Source organism: the organism of the source record quoted next, unplaced genomic scaffold (genome assembly GCF_019419815.1).
Source record: "Pyrus x bretschneideri cultivar Hongxiangsu unplaced genomic scaffold, Pyrus_bretschneideri_v1 Contig38, whole genome shotgun sequence".
NCBI classification, from domain to species: domain Eukaryota; kingdom Viridiplantae; phylum Streptophyta; class Magnoliopsida; order Rosales; family Rosaceae; genus Pyrus; species Pyrus x bretschneideri.
The window spans coordinates 751,574-766,477 of NW_025999701.1; the positions used below are offsets into that span (position 1 = coordinate 751,574).

Sequence of the window (14,904 nt, forward strand, 5' to 3'; positions counted from 1 at the left end):
TCAAGAAAGGAAGGATCAACCAAAAGCAAACAACTTCTGGAGATCATTCATACATACATTTGTGGTCCATTTCCTACAAAAACAATTGATGGGAACAAGTATTTTATAACCTTTATAGATGATTTTTCTCGTTTTGTTTTATATACTTGATCTCTAAGAAGTCAAAAGCTTTTGAAGTTTTAAAATTTTTTAAAATTGAAGTTGAAAACCAATTGGAAAGAAAGATCAAAGTTGTTAGGTATGATAGAAGAGGCGAGTATTATGGCAAGCAAAGTGAAACTGGCAGACAACCAAAACCATTTGCATTGTATCTTCAAAGTCATGGCATTGTAGCTCAGTACACAACCCTTGGGACACCTAAGCAAAATAAGGTCTTAGAAAGAAGAAATAGGACGATGATGGACATGGTTAGAAGTATGATGTGCAAGGTTGATTTGCCATTATATCTATGGGGAGAGGCAATCAAAACTACCAACTATATTGTTAATCGAGTACCTAAAAACCCTTTTCAAACTTTCGACATACATGTAAAAAACCTAGTCTAAATCGCTTACATGTTTGGGGATGAAAAGCCGAAGCCAAGATTTATAACCCTAATGGCAAGAAACTTGATCCCAAGACACTCTTGTTACTTCATGGGATATGCTGAGAGATCTAACGAGTTTCGATTCCATTGCCCTAATCACAACATGAAGATTGTTGAAACTAGAAAGGCATTATTCTTGGAGTTACAGATGGATACTGATTCAAGTATTAGAACTAATGATTTTGTTTTTGAAGAAGAGGGAGAAATGGGGAATGGAGAAGAAAATGAAATGTATCATCATCAGCCTACAATAACAGTGGTTGAGATCACTGATCTAAGCAAAGAATGTGACACTGATGATGATCGAGCCATGAACTTAGAAAATGAAACTAAAGCATCAACCCATGGAGAGTAACAACCAAGAGTGGGTACATCAAATATTGAAGCAGCAGTTGTAGTTGAGAATGATCAGCAAGGACACCAAGAAGCTAAAGCTGTCAATAATATTTCGTGCCTTGCAGAAAGTCAACTAGGGTTAGAAAATCAACACACTCAGGTGACTTTGTGTATATGGCAGAAATAGAATTCAATATGTCAGAGTTCGATGATCCAAAGAACTAAAAAGAAGCTATTTCGAGAATAAAGGCAGACACGTGGATGGAAGCTATGAAAAGTGAGCTTTCTTCATTGGAGTAAAATGAAGTATGAAGTCTTGTAGAGCCAAGTGAATAAGTCAAACTAATAGGTTTTAAGTGGGTATTTAAAACCAAAAGGAACTTAAAGGGTAATGTAGAAAGACACAAGGCAAGATTGGTGGCTAAGGGGTTTACTCAGAGAGAGGAAATTGATTATAAAGAAACTATCTACTAAGGATGCTTTCAGAGTTGTAATGGCAATAATAACTTGTTTTTACATCAAATGGATGTAAAGACAACTTCCTTGAATGGTGAATTGGAAGAGGATATCTGCATGGTGCAACTAGAAGGATTAAAAGAGGAAGGGAGAGAAAACAGGATTTGCAAGTTTAAGAAATCCATTTATGGATTGAAACAGGCATGGTACTTGAAGTTTCATCGTGTTGTCAAGGAACATGGCTTCGCAGAAAATCCATCTGATGCTTGTACATATTTGAAAATCTATAGGAGCAACTTATGATACTTTATGTGGATGATATACTGCTAGCATCCAATTGCTCATGTCTTTTGGATGACACCGAGTCTTTCTTGCAAAGTAACTTTGAAATGAAGGATCTAGGTAAAGCATCGTATTTTTTGGGGTTGAGCTCAAAAGAGATAGAGAAAGGGGAATGATGAGACTGTCTCAAAAGCGTTATATAGAAAAAGGTGTTAAAGAGGTTCATTATGACTTCATGTGGGACCACTGAGATGCCAATATCAAAGGGTGACAAGTTAAACAAAAGCCAATGTCCCAAGAGTGCTATAGAGAAGGATAACATGAAGGAGATACCATATGCTTCATTAATGGGGAGTCTAATTTGCGCAAGTTTGTACGAGGGCGAATCTTACATTCACAATTAGTGTCCATGGAAGTTTTCAATCCAATGCAGGTGAAGCACATTGGAATGTAGGAAAAAGAGTTTTAAGATATCTCCAAAGAACCAAGGACCACATGTTGGTTTATAAAAGGGCTAATAGATTGATTTTGGAGGTAGTGATGCTGATTTTGCTGGGTGTCCAGATGACCTAAAGTCAACATTGGGTTATGTTTTTACAATGGGAGGAGGAGCAGTATCATGGAGGAGTGTCAAGCAAGACATATTTGCAGCCTCAACAATGGTAGCTGAATACTTGTCATGCTATGAGACAGTTAATCAAGCTATATGGTTAAAGAAATTTATCATGGGACAATTTCTCTTGCAGTTGGCACGTAATATTGCCGTATAGTATTTCCCCCGACCAACTACTAGTCCTCGTCAATATGTAAGTATCATGAATTTTTCATTCTTATTGGAACAGTAATTGACGAAGGATTTTGATTTGTTTCGGGCATGGAGATTGTGGAATGAAGGGAATTCTTTCGAACTGACTGATGCATGCTTAGGAAGCTCAGGCACACTATTGAAAGTGTTGCGTTGCATCCACATTGGTCTCTTATGTGCGCAACATCATCCTGACGATAGGCCAAGCACAGTGTCTGTGGTTATAAAGTTGGGAAGTGAGACTACTTTGGCTCAGCCGAAACAATCTAGTTTCCTCATGGAAAAGGAATCACATGAAGCATGTCCTAATTCAGGTAAACAGTCAGCTTCAACCAACGAATTGTCGATCCTGCTTTTGGAGGCCCCATAGGGATCATTTTATTCATCGTAGACTAGATCTATAAGCATTCGTATCAGACATTTGTTCAAAATAAATTTTGAGAACAAAGCAGACAAAGGTATATGAAAGCATATATTTATGAATCATTTGGTGTAAAAATGCTTAATATTCCAACGTTTTGCAATAGGGCCTTGTGGGCTAATGCTTGTTGAACAATATATGACACTTAAAACGGCCCAATCCGTCAAGCAGTTGAAACCAATTGGTTTTATATTTTTATACTTTATCTTTTTTTTTTTATAAATTTCACATCAAGAAAAAAACGGATCTTGCATATACTTATAAGTAATAGACTATTCCAACCTCAACTTTGTTCAAAAAGAGAGAGCACAACATTGTGGAAACATATATTACTCATTGCGGAACAAAACCCAATTGCCACCAAGTTTACAAGTGAAACATCAATTAATAAATGCACCACATGGACCCCATTTTATGCATTCTATTTTCAACAATATCCATGCAATAGGCGGCAGCGAACTAAATATTATAGGATTTGGATCCTCTCCTAAGCCAATGGAGAGGATCCTCCTGACCAACTATCGTGGGTCGTTGGATTTTTATCCAATGGTTACAAACAAAGAGATCCCTTTAAAGTTATAATAATTATAGTCGTTGAATGAAAATCAAACGACCCACGATTGTTGGTTAGGAGGATCCTCTCCATTGACTCAGGAGAGGATCCAAATCCAATATTACAAGGTTATACTATTTACACACTTATTTTTACCAATTTTTATGGCTCAAAGCTTCCTCCATCACTTGAAACTAATGTGGTTCCATCAACGATAGATTGCGAGGGTGTAATGTTGTGAACAAAATAAACATCAACCTGGTACAGTGTTAATTAGGCAGAAAACAAACATGACCCGTGGAAGTTTTGTTCCCGGCCTACCAGTTTCATACAAGTCAAAGATAAGATTAAAAAGGATTCTTGTGGTTGATAATTTGGGAGAAGGCCATATACCAACAACTGCGACGAATTGACACATATGTAGTTAATAAGACCCTAGTGTTTTCTCTCTTCAGTCTTCTGGAAGGCCAAAAGTGCGCACGGCTACCCTCTGTTGACTGGTAGGCACGTCATCTTTATAAAATCCAGGGCAACCGTTGATCATTCCAGATTCTGCTATGTTGGCGAAGGATAAGCAATTAAGCATAATAATATATCCACAATTATTTGTCGTATGCATTTGGATGGAAAATGACTGAATCACAACAGTCTTTTTGTTCTGATTATATCTTCGACTTGAAGAATACGATTACCATTAGGCATTGAGTTCAAAAACCAAAGGAATTCAATGGGGGGTTTTGGTTTTCTGCTCATCTGTACTAACTTGCTCCTTCTGCTGTCCACAATTTCCTTTGCAGTTGACAGCATTGGTCCATCGCAGTCTATTCGTGATGGCACGACCTTGGTTGCAAAAGGTGGAAGCTTTGAGCTTGGTTTCTTCAGTCCGGGTAGTTCCAAGAACCGTTACTTGGGTATTTGGTATAAGAACATCCCGGTCCAAACTGTTGTTTGGGTGGCAAACAGATGCAACCCCATTAATGATTCTTCCGGCATGTTGACGATAAACGGGAAAGGGGATCTTGTGCTGTTGGGTCAGAATAAGAGTGTAGTTTGGTCAACGAGCTTAGTTGAAGAGCCCAAAAGTGCAACGGTAGAGCTCTTAGATTCCGGGAATTTGGTGCTAAGAGATGCAGGGGCAGGAATCTATTTATGGCAAAGCTTTGACTATCCATCTGATACGTTGTTACCAGGAATGAAGTTGGGATGGGACTCGAGGACGGATCTAAATCGTAATTTATCAGCATGGAAAAACTCAGAAGACCCATGTCCGGGAGATTTCATTTGGAAAAACTCAGGACAGCTCGAGATGGAACGTCATATACCCCGAGGCATATTTTCTTAAAGGCACTGTAAAATACTATCGTTCTGGCCCATGGAATGGCCTAAGATTTAGTGGTGCACCAGAATTAATGCCTAATCCACTTTATAGTTTCAACTTTGTGTATAATGACGATGAAGTGTACTACATGTACACCCTTCTAGATAAGTCTGTAATCTCAAGATTGGTTATGAACCAAACCACGAGTACGCGTGATCGCTTAACATGGATTGAAGCGGAAAAAACTTGGAGGGCATATTCAACGGTACCTAGGGACATGTGTGATCATTATGGCCTCTGTGGAGCCAACGGAAATTGTCTCATTGGTGAGAATCCAGTCTGCCAATGTCTAAAAGGATTCAAGCCTAAGTCTCAAGAAAGATGGAACTTGATGGACTGGTCTCTAGGATGTGAGCGCAAGAAGCCCCTGAGTTGCCAGGAAAAACATAAAGATGGGTTTATCAAATTGTCCGGCATGAAATTGCCAGAAACTACACATTCTTGGGTGAACAAAAGTATAAATCTGAAGGAGTGCAGAGCGAAATGCTTGAACAACTGTTCCTGTATGGCTTATACAAGCTCGGATATAAGAGGAGGTACTGGCTGCGCCATCTGGTATGGTGATCTAATAGATATCAGGCAGTTTTCAGCTTCTGGACAGGATATACATGTTCGAATGCCAGCTTCAGAGTTAGGTAAGAAACTTTGTAACATGAGTTACTTTTATCTTCTTTTTTTTTGTTTAAATAATTCATTGGCTGCAATTTTAATTTATCTTTATTGCATCTCACAATCATGATGAAGAAAATGATGACAAGGCGAAGAAAGCAATTATAGTTGGAGTTCTCGCAGGAGTAGTGTTTTCTGGAATGCTGTTACTTGGATGTTATTATTACTTTCACCGAAGAAAGACAGAATTAAAAGGTACATTGACCGTCTTTGCAAATCATTTGTGAACGCTGTTTGATTTTACTTGGATGAGTATTTGAAAGAAGGGAAGTTAGATTTCTATGGTGTATCATTTGCGTATAAGGGATATGGTTAAACTAGTAAATATTTCATCTTCATAGTGCCTGTATGAGCTTCAGTTTGCTTACTCTTACTTGTGAGCGGATATCTAAATATTCACCGATGTTCGATTCTTATTGGATGAGTTTAATTTGGTTAGAAGAGATATGGTTAAACCAGTACATATTCCATCGGCATATGTAAGTTTTAGTTTGATAAGACATACTTATATGCTATAGCTGAGCTAAAATTAATCCCATTTCTACCATATGAGAGAAAACAGAAATAAGAGAAAGGGATCGGAACAATGAAGGGGAACCAGAGGGGGAACTGGAGCTTCCGGTCTTTGACCTGACCACATTAGCAAGTGCCACCGATAACTTTTCAAGTGATAACAAGCTCGGAGAAGGTGGCTTTGGACCTGTTTACAAGGTAAATTTTTAATTTTGTTCATAGTAAGGGCCAAATGAACAAAGAATTACTTCATTCCAAGTTTCTCAATTTCGAAATACGGTGAATTTCCAGGGGACGCTAGCAGATGGACAGGAAATTGCTGTGAAGAGGCTTTCGACAAGTTCTGGCCAAGGATCGAGTGAGTTCATGAATGAAGTCATACTGATTGCCAAGCTCCAGCACCGAAATCTTGTAAAGCTTCTTGGATGCTGTGTTCAAGGAGAGGAGAAAATGCTGATTTATGAATACATGCCCAACGGAGGCCTTGATTCCTTTATTTTTGGTTTGTATCTTCGGAACCTTATAAGTTTAGACAGAATTAACTATTATTTTTAATAGCTCTAGAATAATTTCATAAATAGATTTTGGAGCATTTTTTTTTTATATAGAAATAAAATTCGATTTTTGTTAAACTGCCAGATAAAACCAGAGAAGAACAAGTCTTAGATTGGCCTACGCGCTTCAACATTATTTGCGGAATTGCTCGCGGTCTGCTCTACCTCCATCAAGATTCCAGGCTAAGGATTATTCATAGAGATCTCAAAGCAAGTAATGTTTTACTTGATAATGAAATGAATCCAAAAATTTCAGACTTTGGATTGGCTAGAACCTTAGTTGGAGGAGATCAGGCTGGTGGAAATACAAAGAAAGTTGTTGGAACATAGTAAGCTTGTATTACCCTGTTTCTATGATCTACTTCTAATTTTTACCAATGGTTTATTTTGTTCTTACTTCTATATGATGTTTGTACTTTCTACAGCGGTTACATGGCACCTGAATATGCAGTCGATGGACTATTTTCTGTGAAATCGGATGTCTTTAGCTTCGGTATATTGATGCTAGAGATCATTAGTGGAAGGAAAAACAAGGCATTCTACAATAAAAACAGCCAGAACCTTATTGGGCATGCAAGTATCAGGCTTAAAATTTCTTTGTCTTACATATTAGACCCTATTAAATGTGTAATTGATGAAGGAGCTTTGATGTTTTTCAGGCATGGCAATTATGGAACGAAGGCAGGCCTTTGGAAGTGATTGATACAGGTTTAGGAAATTCGAGTTCTCTATCGGAAGTGTTACGTTGCATCCATGTTAGTCTCTTATGTGTTCAACATGAACCTGAGGATAGGCCTAGCATGGCATCTGTGGTTATAATGTTGGGAAGTGCTGGTGCATTGGCTCAGCCTAAACAACCTGGTTTCTTTATCGAAAAGAAAGCATATGAAGCAGGTCCGTGTTCAGATAATCAAACATCTTCTACCAACGAATTATCAATCACGCTTTTGGAGGCTCGTTAAAGATCGTTTTATTCGTTGTAAAATTGGTTCATACTGCTTATTTAGCTGTTCGCCTCAGACTACATCTATATGCTTAGCTATCAACTACTGTTCAAAATAAGCCTTGTCTACAAAGCAGCAAAGTTATGTGAAAATATAAATGTATGTAGTAGCTAGTAGGCTCCATAAAGTCTTTTTGTTCTTAGATTACTGTCTCTCGTCGATCCTTGTTAGAAGGCGATCCAATAATTTATTTCTGTTAAGAGAATTTAGACTGTCATCTTTCTTACGGAAATGAAATGAACTAACTCGAAATCAAGTTTGATATTTAATTACAAGAAATTTCACGTTTGTGACTAAAATGTTGCTTAGCGTCCTGTATGGTCATATTTACAAGTGTCAGTTTTGTACAAGTTAAAGACAAGATTAGAAATGATTCTTTTGATTGATAATCGGGCTAGAAGACCATATAGCGACAACTGCTAAGACTTCGTTACATAATTGAGAAGCCCCTTGTGGTTTCTCTCCCGGAGGCGGGCACGGCCAACCTCCGTTGACTAGTATGCAAGTCGTCTTTAACAAAACAGTGCAATGGTTGATCATGCCGATGTTGCTGTATTTGCGACCAATATGCATAGTATCCACAAACTAGGCAAGACCCGGTCTTTGCTCAGCACCACTGCTACATCCATCCTCGTTCAAACGTCAAATAAACGTGGAAATTGTAGACTTTTTCAGGTTTAAATCCAATTGTAATTTTATACAATATTTTTAAAACATTTCAATTCCATACATTTACTATTATTTCATTTTAATTTCATATATCCGTTAATTGTTAATTTGATCGTTAAATGATGATGTGCCAACTGTGGATGTCACATTCTTGTTGATGTGGCAGTCAAATACGTCCACGTAGACTAAAAAGTAAATTACAAACCGGACTGGGATCACCTCTGCATCTCAGCCTACGGAGCAACCTGACTAAAACATCTCATCCTTCCATTTTCATCTTGCCTTCTTTTGCGCGAGAATTTTTCAATATTGATTACTTTCTGGCCACAGGATCAAAAATGGAGGGATGGAATGTTTTGCTCAGTTTGCTCCGGACGCTGAGATGCGGAGGTGATTCCAGTCCATATAAACCACCCCTTCAAACTTGGTACCCAGCTATCCAGCTGGTTCTCGCCGGAAAACGCAGACCATGGCTGCTGCCGTGACCACGACGTCGAGCCCAATCTCCGACGACCTAAATCTCGCGGTTCTTCCTCCCTGCTACCTCGCCAACATTGAACTTCTTCCCTACCATGACCACCATGTGGGTGTCGAAGACAGAAAGGTAACTCCGCCCCGCCCCACCCCACCCCCACATTCCTCTATTTTTTTCTCCAACCACCAACACTGTAACAACCAATAATCCATTCTTCAGCCAATAGTTGTGCATCATTGCAAACCCACAACCCAAGCCTCTTAATTTCCCACAAATGGGGATTTGAGATTTCGTCTCCAGGACAACCATTTCGTTGAATTGGGATTTTTTTGGGGTTCTCTCTCTGCAACCCAAGTTTTATTTGCTTCAGAAAGCCATGGAATTTTTCAATCAACGGCGGTTGTGATTTCACTAATTTGTGAGAGCAGTGTTTGTGGTAGCTAGCAGGGCGAAGGCGAGGGTTTACGTTAGTTGGGAGAAAAGTGATTTTAGCTGTTTGATTTCTAACGAGGATGGGTGGGGTCACAGATAGACGGGGGTGGGAGGAGTCGAAGTATTAACGAGGAAGGGTGGCTCGACGAAGCTGGCGGGTGGATCTGGAAGAATGGTGGCCGGCGGGAGTTGGTGTCATCGGGTAATTCCAGTTGCGACCTGATTCAGCGAGAGTTTGAACCAAAAACTTCTTGGATCGGGCATCGCAGCGGGACATCCAATCCCCACCCACCTACCATCATCTATAAGTTCACCTTTCCCTCTGTTCCCACTGATCTCGACGAGCTCCGCCGTCAAACGGCTATGCAGCTGAATGCGCCATAGGTCACATCGCCGGAGCCGCCGTGGCGAGGCCGTGGATTTGAGGATGAGGAGGGCGGTTGCAAGGCTCCAATTTGCGACGACGGCGGTGCTAAGGGGGTTAGAATCGAGAAGAAAAAGGCGAATTACTCGCCGTTGAGGAGTGATGGTAACAATGGTGTGAAGTCGCCGAGGCTCCAATCGGCGATGGCAGTGTTGGATGAACGATGACACAAGAACAAATTTCTGGGTGAGGTCCACTTTATTTTAATTTAGGTTTATTTATAAATTAATTTTTAAATATTCAATTATTTTTTATTTGCCGATCAAAAAAATGGATCGTATATTTGTCACATCACTCTTAACAGTCAATTTAACCGATTAAGTAAGGGTTGCATAAAATCCAAATGAAATAGTAGTAAATATATGAGATTAATATTTTAAAGTACAACGAGATCGTAATTAAATCCTTGCAGCAGTTTGCTACTGGTAGGGTCTCACGAATTGACGCGTCCATCAATTAACATTAATATAGATGAAGCAGAAAGCGACATAAAAATTAAAAATTAAAAAAATCTAGTTTTGACGGGGCCAACCATGTTCTGACTTCTGCACGATTATTTGCCTGTCTGAGGTGGGATGAAAAACGACTGATCCACAATGGTGTTCTCTTCTTGATTATATCTTTAACTTGAGCGACGCCATTACCATTAAGGGAGAGAGCTCAAAGAACCAAAAGAATTCAATGGGGGGTTGCGGTTTTCTGCTCATCGGCACTAATTTCCTCTTTCTGCTGTCCACAATTTCCCTTGCAGTTGACAGCATCGGTCCATCGCAGTCTATCCGTAATGGAACGACCTTGGTTTCAAACGATGGAAGCTTTGAGCTTGGTTTCTTCAGTCCAGGTAGTTCCAGGAATACTTACTTGGGAATTTGGATCAAGAATGTCCCGGTAAGAGCTGTTGTTTGGGTTGCAAACAGATGTAAACCAATCAACGACTCGTCCGGCACATTAATGTTAGACATAACCGGCAATCTTGTGTTGTTTGGTCAGAATAAGAGTGTTGTTTGGTCGACGAACATAGTTAAACGCGCCCAAAGTGCAACGGTGCAGCTATTAGATTCTGGAAATTTGGTGGTAAGAGATGTGAAAGATGGAAATTCAGGAGCCTACTTGTGGCAAAGCTTCGATTATCCGTCCGATACACTGTTACCAGGAATGAAGTTGGGATGGGACTTGAGGACCGGTCTAAAACGGCGTTTGTCAGCATGGAAAAATGCAGAAGACCCGTGTCCAGGTAACGTCACTTATGGGATTGAAATGGAACTTGAAGCATACCCGCAAGCATTTATTCGGAATGGAACTGCAAGGTTCTACCGTAGTAGCCTATGGAATAACCTGACATTCTGTGGTGCACCAGAAAAGCCTAGTTCCCGTTTCGCTTTCAACTTTGTGTACACTGACGATGAAGTGTACTACACATACAAACATAAAGTTCAGATCATCTCAAGAATAGTTTTGAACCAAACCGTCGGTAAATGTGCTCGCTATTATTGGGATGACATAGATCCACGTTGGGGGGAGTTTTCGTCGAGGCCTAGGGAGCAGTGCGATCAGTATCACCTCTGTGGAGCCAATGGAAAATGCACTTTTGACAATAATCAGGTCTGCCAATGTCTGAAAGGATTTAGGCCTAAGTCTCAAGGAAAAGGGAACTTGACCGACTGGTCTCTTGGATGTGTGCGCAACAAACCTTTAAGCTGCCAAGAAAAGGATAAGGATGGTTTTCTTAATTTCACTAGCCTAAAGTTGCCCGATACTACGCACTCTTGGGTGAACCGAAGTATGAATCTCAACGAATGCAGAGCAAAATGCTTGGGCAACTGTTCTTGTACGGCTTATACGAGCTCGGATATGAGCGGAGGTACTGGCTGCGCCATTTGGTTTGGTGATCTACTAGATATCAGGGAGCTTGTGACTGCTGGGCCGGATCTATATGTTCGATTGTCAGCGTCAGAATTAGCTTTTGGTAAAAAGTAACAATAGTTGCTTGTTAAATGCATTTATCTGCCATGTAGTTCACTTACTTTTCCGTTGCGTTTAGGGAAGATTTACATTTGCTTCTACAGAGTTAAATGGTAGTTCACCTTCCTTCTCAGGTACTTCATCCGGCAACCATGAAGAAGGAAATGATGGTAAATGGAAGACACCATTGATAGTTGTAGTTGCAATCACAGTAGTGTTTTCAGGAATTCTGTTGGTTGGATACATTTGGCGAAGGAGGAAAAACCTAAGAGGTTAGTAAACTAATCCGACCATCCTTGCTTAACACTTTCTGGTTTTAGTTTATTGTATACTTGATATGAGCATCTGAGAGAAAGAGATGAAAAATTTGTTCCTATTTAAATTGATTGAACTAATATTTATTGCATCTTCATATATATTTTTCATTTTGCTTACATGAAGTATATCACAACAGAAAAAACAGAATTAGAAGAAAGAGATCAGAGCAATGAAGTGGAAGGAAAAGAGAACCTAGAGTTCCCACTCTTCAACTGGAATGAAATAGCTAGTGCAACAGAAAACTTTTCAACTGAAAACAAGCTAGGAGAAGGTGGCTTTGGACCTGTTTACAGGGTAAATTTGTAACTTTCTTTACAGCAAGGCTCAGGATAACAAGGAATCACTATAGTGAATTTTGCAATATTTGATGCAGTGTTAATTTTCAGGGAACACTAGCAGATGGACAAGAAATCGCAGTGAAGAGGCTTTCTAGAAGTTCTGGTCAAGGATTGGATGAGTTCATGAATGAAGTCGTACTGATTGCCAAACTTCAGCACCGAAATCTGGTAAAGCTTCTTGGTGGTTGTATTCATGGAGAGGAGAAAATGCTGATTTATGAATACATGCCCAATGGAAGCCTAGACTCCTCAATTTTCGGTTTGGACCTTTGGAACCCTATAAATTTAGTTAGAACTAACTGCATTCGTATAGGGCACTGAAGTTGGATTTTTTTTGAACTTGACAGATAGAACCAGAGAAGAACTACTCATAGATTGGCCTAAACGTTTCCACATTATTTGCGGAATTGCTCGCGGTCTCCTCTACCTCCATCAAGATTCCAGGCTAAGGATTATTCATCGAGATCTCAAAGCAAGTAATGTATTGCTTGATAATGAGATGAATCCGAAAATTTCAGACTTTGGCTTGGCTAGAATATTAGTTGGAGGAGATCAGGCTGGTGGAAATACAAACAGAGTGGTTGGAACATAGTAAGTTTGTATTACCCTCATGGACTCACCAAGGTTTATTTTGTTCTCACTTCTAATGATGTTTCTACTTTCTACAGCGGTTACATGGCACCTGAATATGCCGTTGATGGACAATTTTCTGTGAAATCCGATGTCTTTAGCTTCGGTATACTGGTGCTAGAGATCATTAGCGGAACGAAAAACAAGGGATTCTACAATAAAAACAGCCATAACCTTATTGGACATGCAAGTATCAGGAGTAAAATTACTTTTTCTTACATATTAGAGCCCATTAAATGTGTACTTAAGGAAGGAGCTTTGACGTTTTTCAGGCATGGCGATTATGGAACGAAGGAAGGCCTTTGGAAGTGATTGACACAGGTTTACGAAATTCGCTTTCTCTATCGGAAATGTTACGTTGCGTCCATGTTAGTCTCTTATGCGTGCAGCATGAACCTGAGGATAGGCCAAGCATGGCATCTGTAGTTATAATGTTGGGAAGTGATGGTGCATTGGCTCAGCCTAAACAGCCTGGTTTCTTTATCGAAAATGAATCATATGAAGCAGGTCTGTCTTCAAATAACCAAACATCTTCTACCAACGAAGTATCCATTACGCATTTGGAGGCTCGTTAAGGCTCCTTTTTTTTTATTTTGTTTTAAAATTGGTTTGTACTGTTATTAAGCTATGCATCTCAGATTACATCTTCGCTGTCAATTTATCAACTATTGTTCAAAATACTCTGTAACATTATAAATTTATGACTTGGATCCTCTTCATTCTTGCGGAAAATGAAATACACCAGCTAGAAATCAAGTTTCCACAATCATAACGCGTAAATTTTAGAATTTTAATGTAAATGAACCTGTATATTACGGCATCCCTTAAGAACTTCATACCCCTTCCGGACCCTGCCTGCTGGCCCGTCATGCTAAATATGATCCTGCAATTGAGAAGGTGAAATGCCACCTTCTTTCTTCAACGCATTTTCCAATCACATTGTCCATCTCTTTTGGCACAAGTCTTCCATTTTGTATGAAGGATGTCCCCATGTATCTGCCTAATACCACTGCATCTTCCGATGCCTAGCAACCTCCTCGTCCTAAATCAGGTGTCATGGAAAGCATGGCGTCTCCAGCCACCGTGATGTTTTGCTTGCCTAGATTCCCCAATACTACCTGCCACGGGTACCTGAACATTAGTGGAGCCCATGTCAATGTTGAAAGATCTGAGTGCTGCAAAACGTCTAGATATATAGGAGGAAAGCCCTTGGCATAATTCTGAATCACTTCCCTCTTGTAACTTCGGGCTCCTCCGCCAGATTTTCCCGTACAATAACAATAGAAAGAGGCACGGTGTTTTGGTAAGTGCGCAATTGGTTGTTGTTAGAATTCATATCAGAAATTGTAATTTCACAGGAAAATAAGCAATCACAGACATGAACAATCTCAGAGAAAGCTAGATTTCTAGAAAGAGAGGGAAATGGAGTTTTTAGAGAGAGAAGTTCGTTGCTGCACAAATCATGGCAGTGCACACATATTCATACATTCCCAACGGAAATATTTCCATTTACATGTATTTGGATGGCATCACAGCCTTACATTTGAGTCAGCAATATTAGCATGACACTTGTCCTAATCTGAGACATATAAGTCCTACAAACAAAGATTAAATCAGGACCTTACACTTGGCAAACTTAATTGAAGCAAAACATGGTTGCTATGAATTAAATTAAAGAAAAACTAATGAAAATAACTTTAAAACTTTGAGTTTTAATTAAAATGACAAAAAGGTGTTGTAAGTGAATAGTACCAAGAGTGACTTTTTATTTTCATTAAAACTAAACAGTATCGGGAGTGTTTCGTTAAAACTTCCTTAAATTAAACCAGTGAAGAATTTGCATTTCAACATTCCCTTCTAAATTGTTAATTGGTTTAACTCCCAGCAGCCCTCTCAAATAATTGAATCGATCTTTTGGTAGTGCCTTTGTGAATATATCAACTACTTGCTGCTCAGACTTGCAGTATCTTTGATCAATAACACCATCTTGCAAAGCTTCACGAATAAAATGATACCTGCAATTGATGTGCTTAGTCTTTTGGTGAAACACTGGATTTTTTTTTGTGATTGCAATGGCATAAGTATTATCTACCATCAAT

At 39.4% G+C, this 14,904-nt stretch overlaps 1 protein-coding gene across 1 annotated transcript; it reads left to right on the forward strand.

Annotated features, from left to right (window-relative positions):
* The first annotated feature begins 4,086 nt into the window (after positions 1 to 4,086).
* LOC103941313 lies at positions 4,087 to 13,524 on the forward strand. The gene is given in 19 exon segments (XM_048564085.1): positions 4,087 to 4,718; positions 4,720 to 5,452; positions 5,562 to 5,681; positions 6,049 to 6,197; positions 6,291 to 6,501; positions 6,639 to 6,882; positions 6,979 to 7,126; positions 7,213 to 7,510; positions 7,574 to 7,637; positions 8,557 to 8,616; positions 8,662 to 8,830; positions 9,230 to 9,335; positions 10,138 to 11,523; positions 11,654 to 11,791; positions 11,974 to 12,131; positions 12,224 to 12,434; positions 12,523 to 12,766; positions 12,844 to 12,991; positions 13,078 to 13,524. Coding segments are annotated over 19 exon segments (5,442 nt in total). The 5' UTR covers positions 4,087 to 4,166; the 3' UTR covers positions 13,381 to 13,524.
* The last annotated feature ends 1,380 nt before the right edge of the window (positions 13,525 to 14,904 follow it).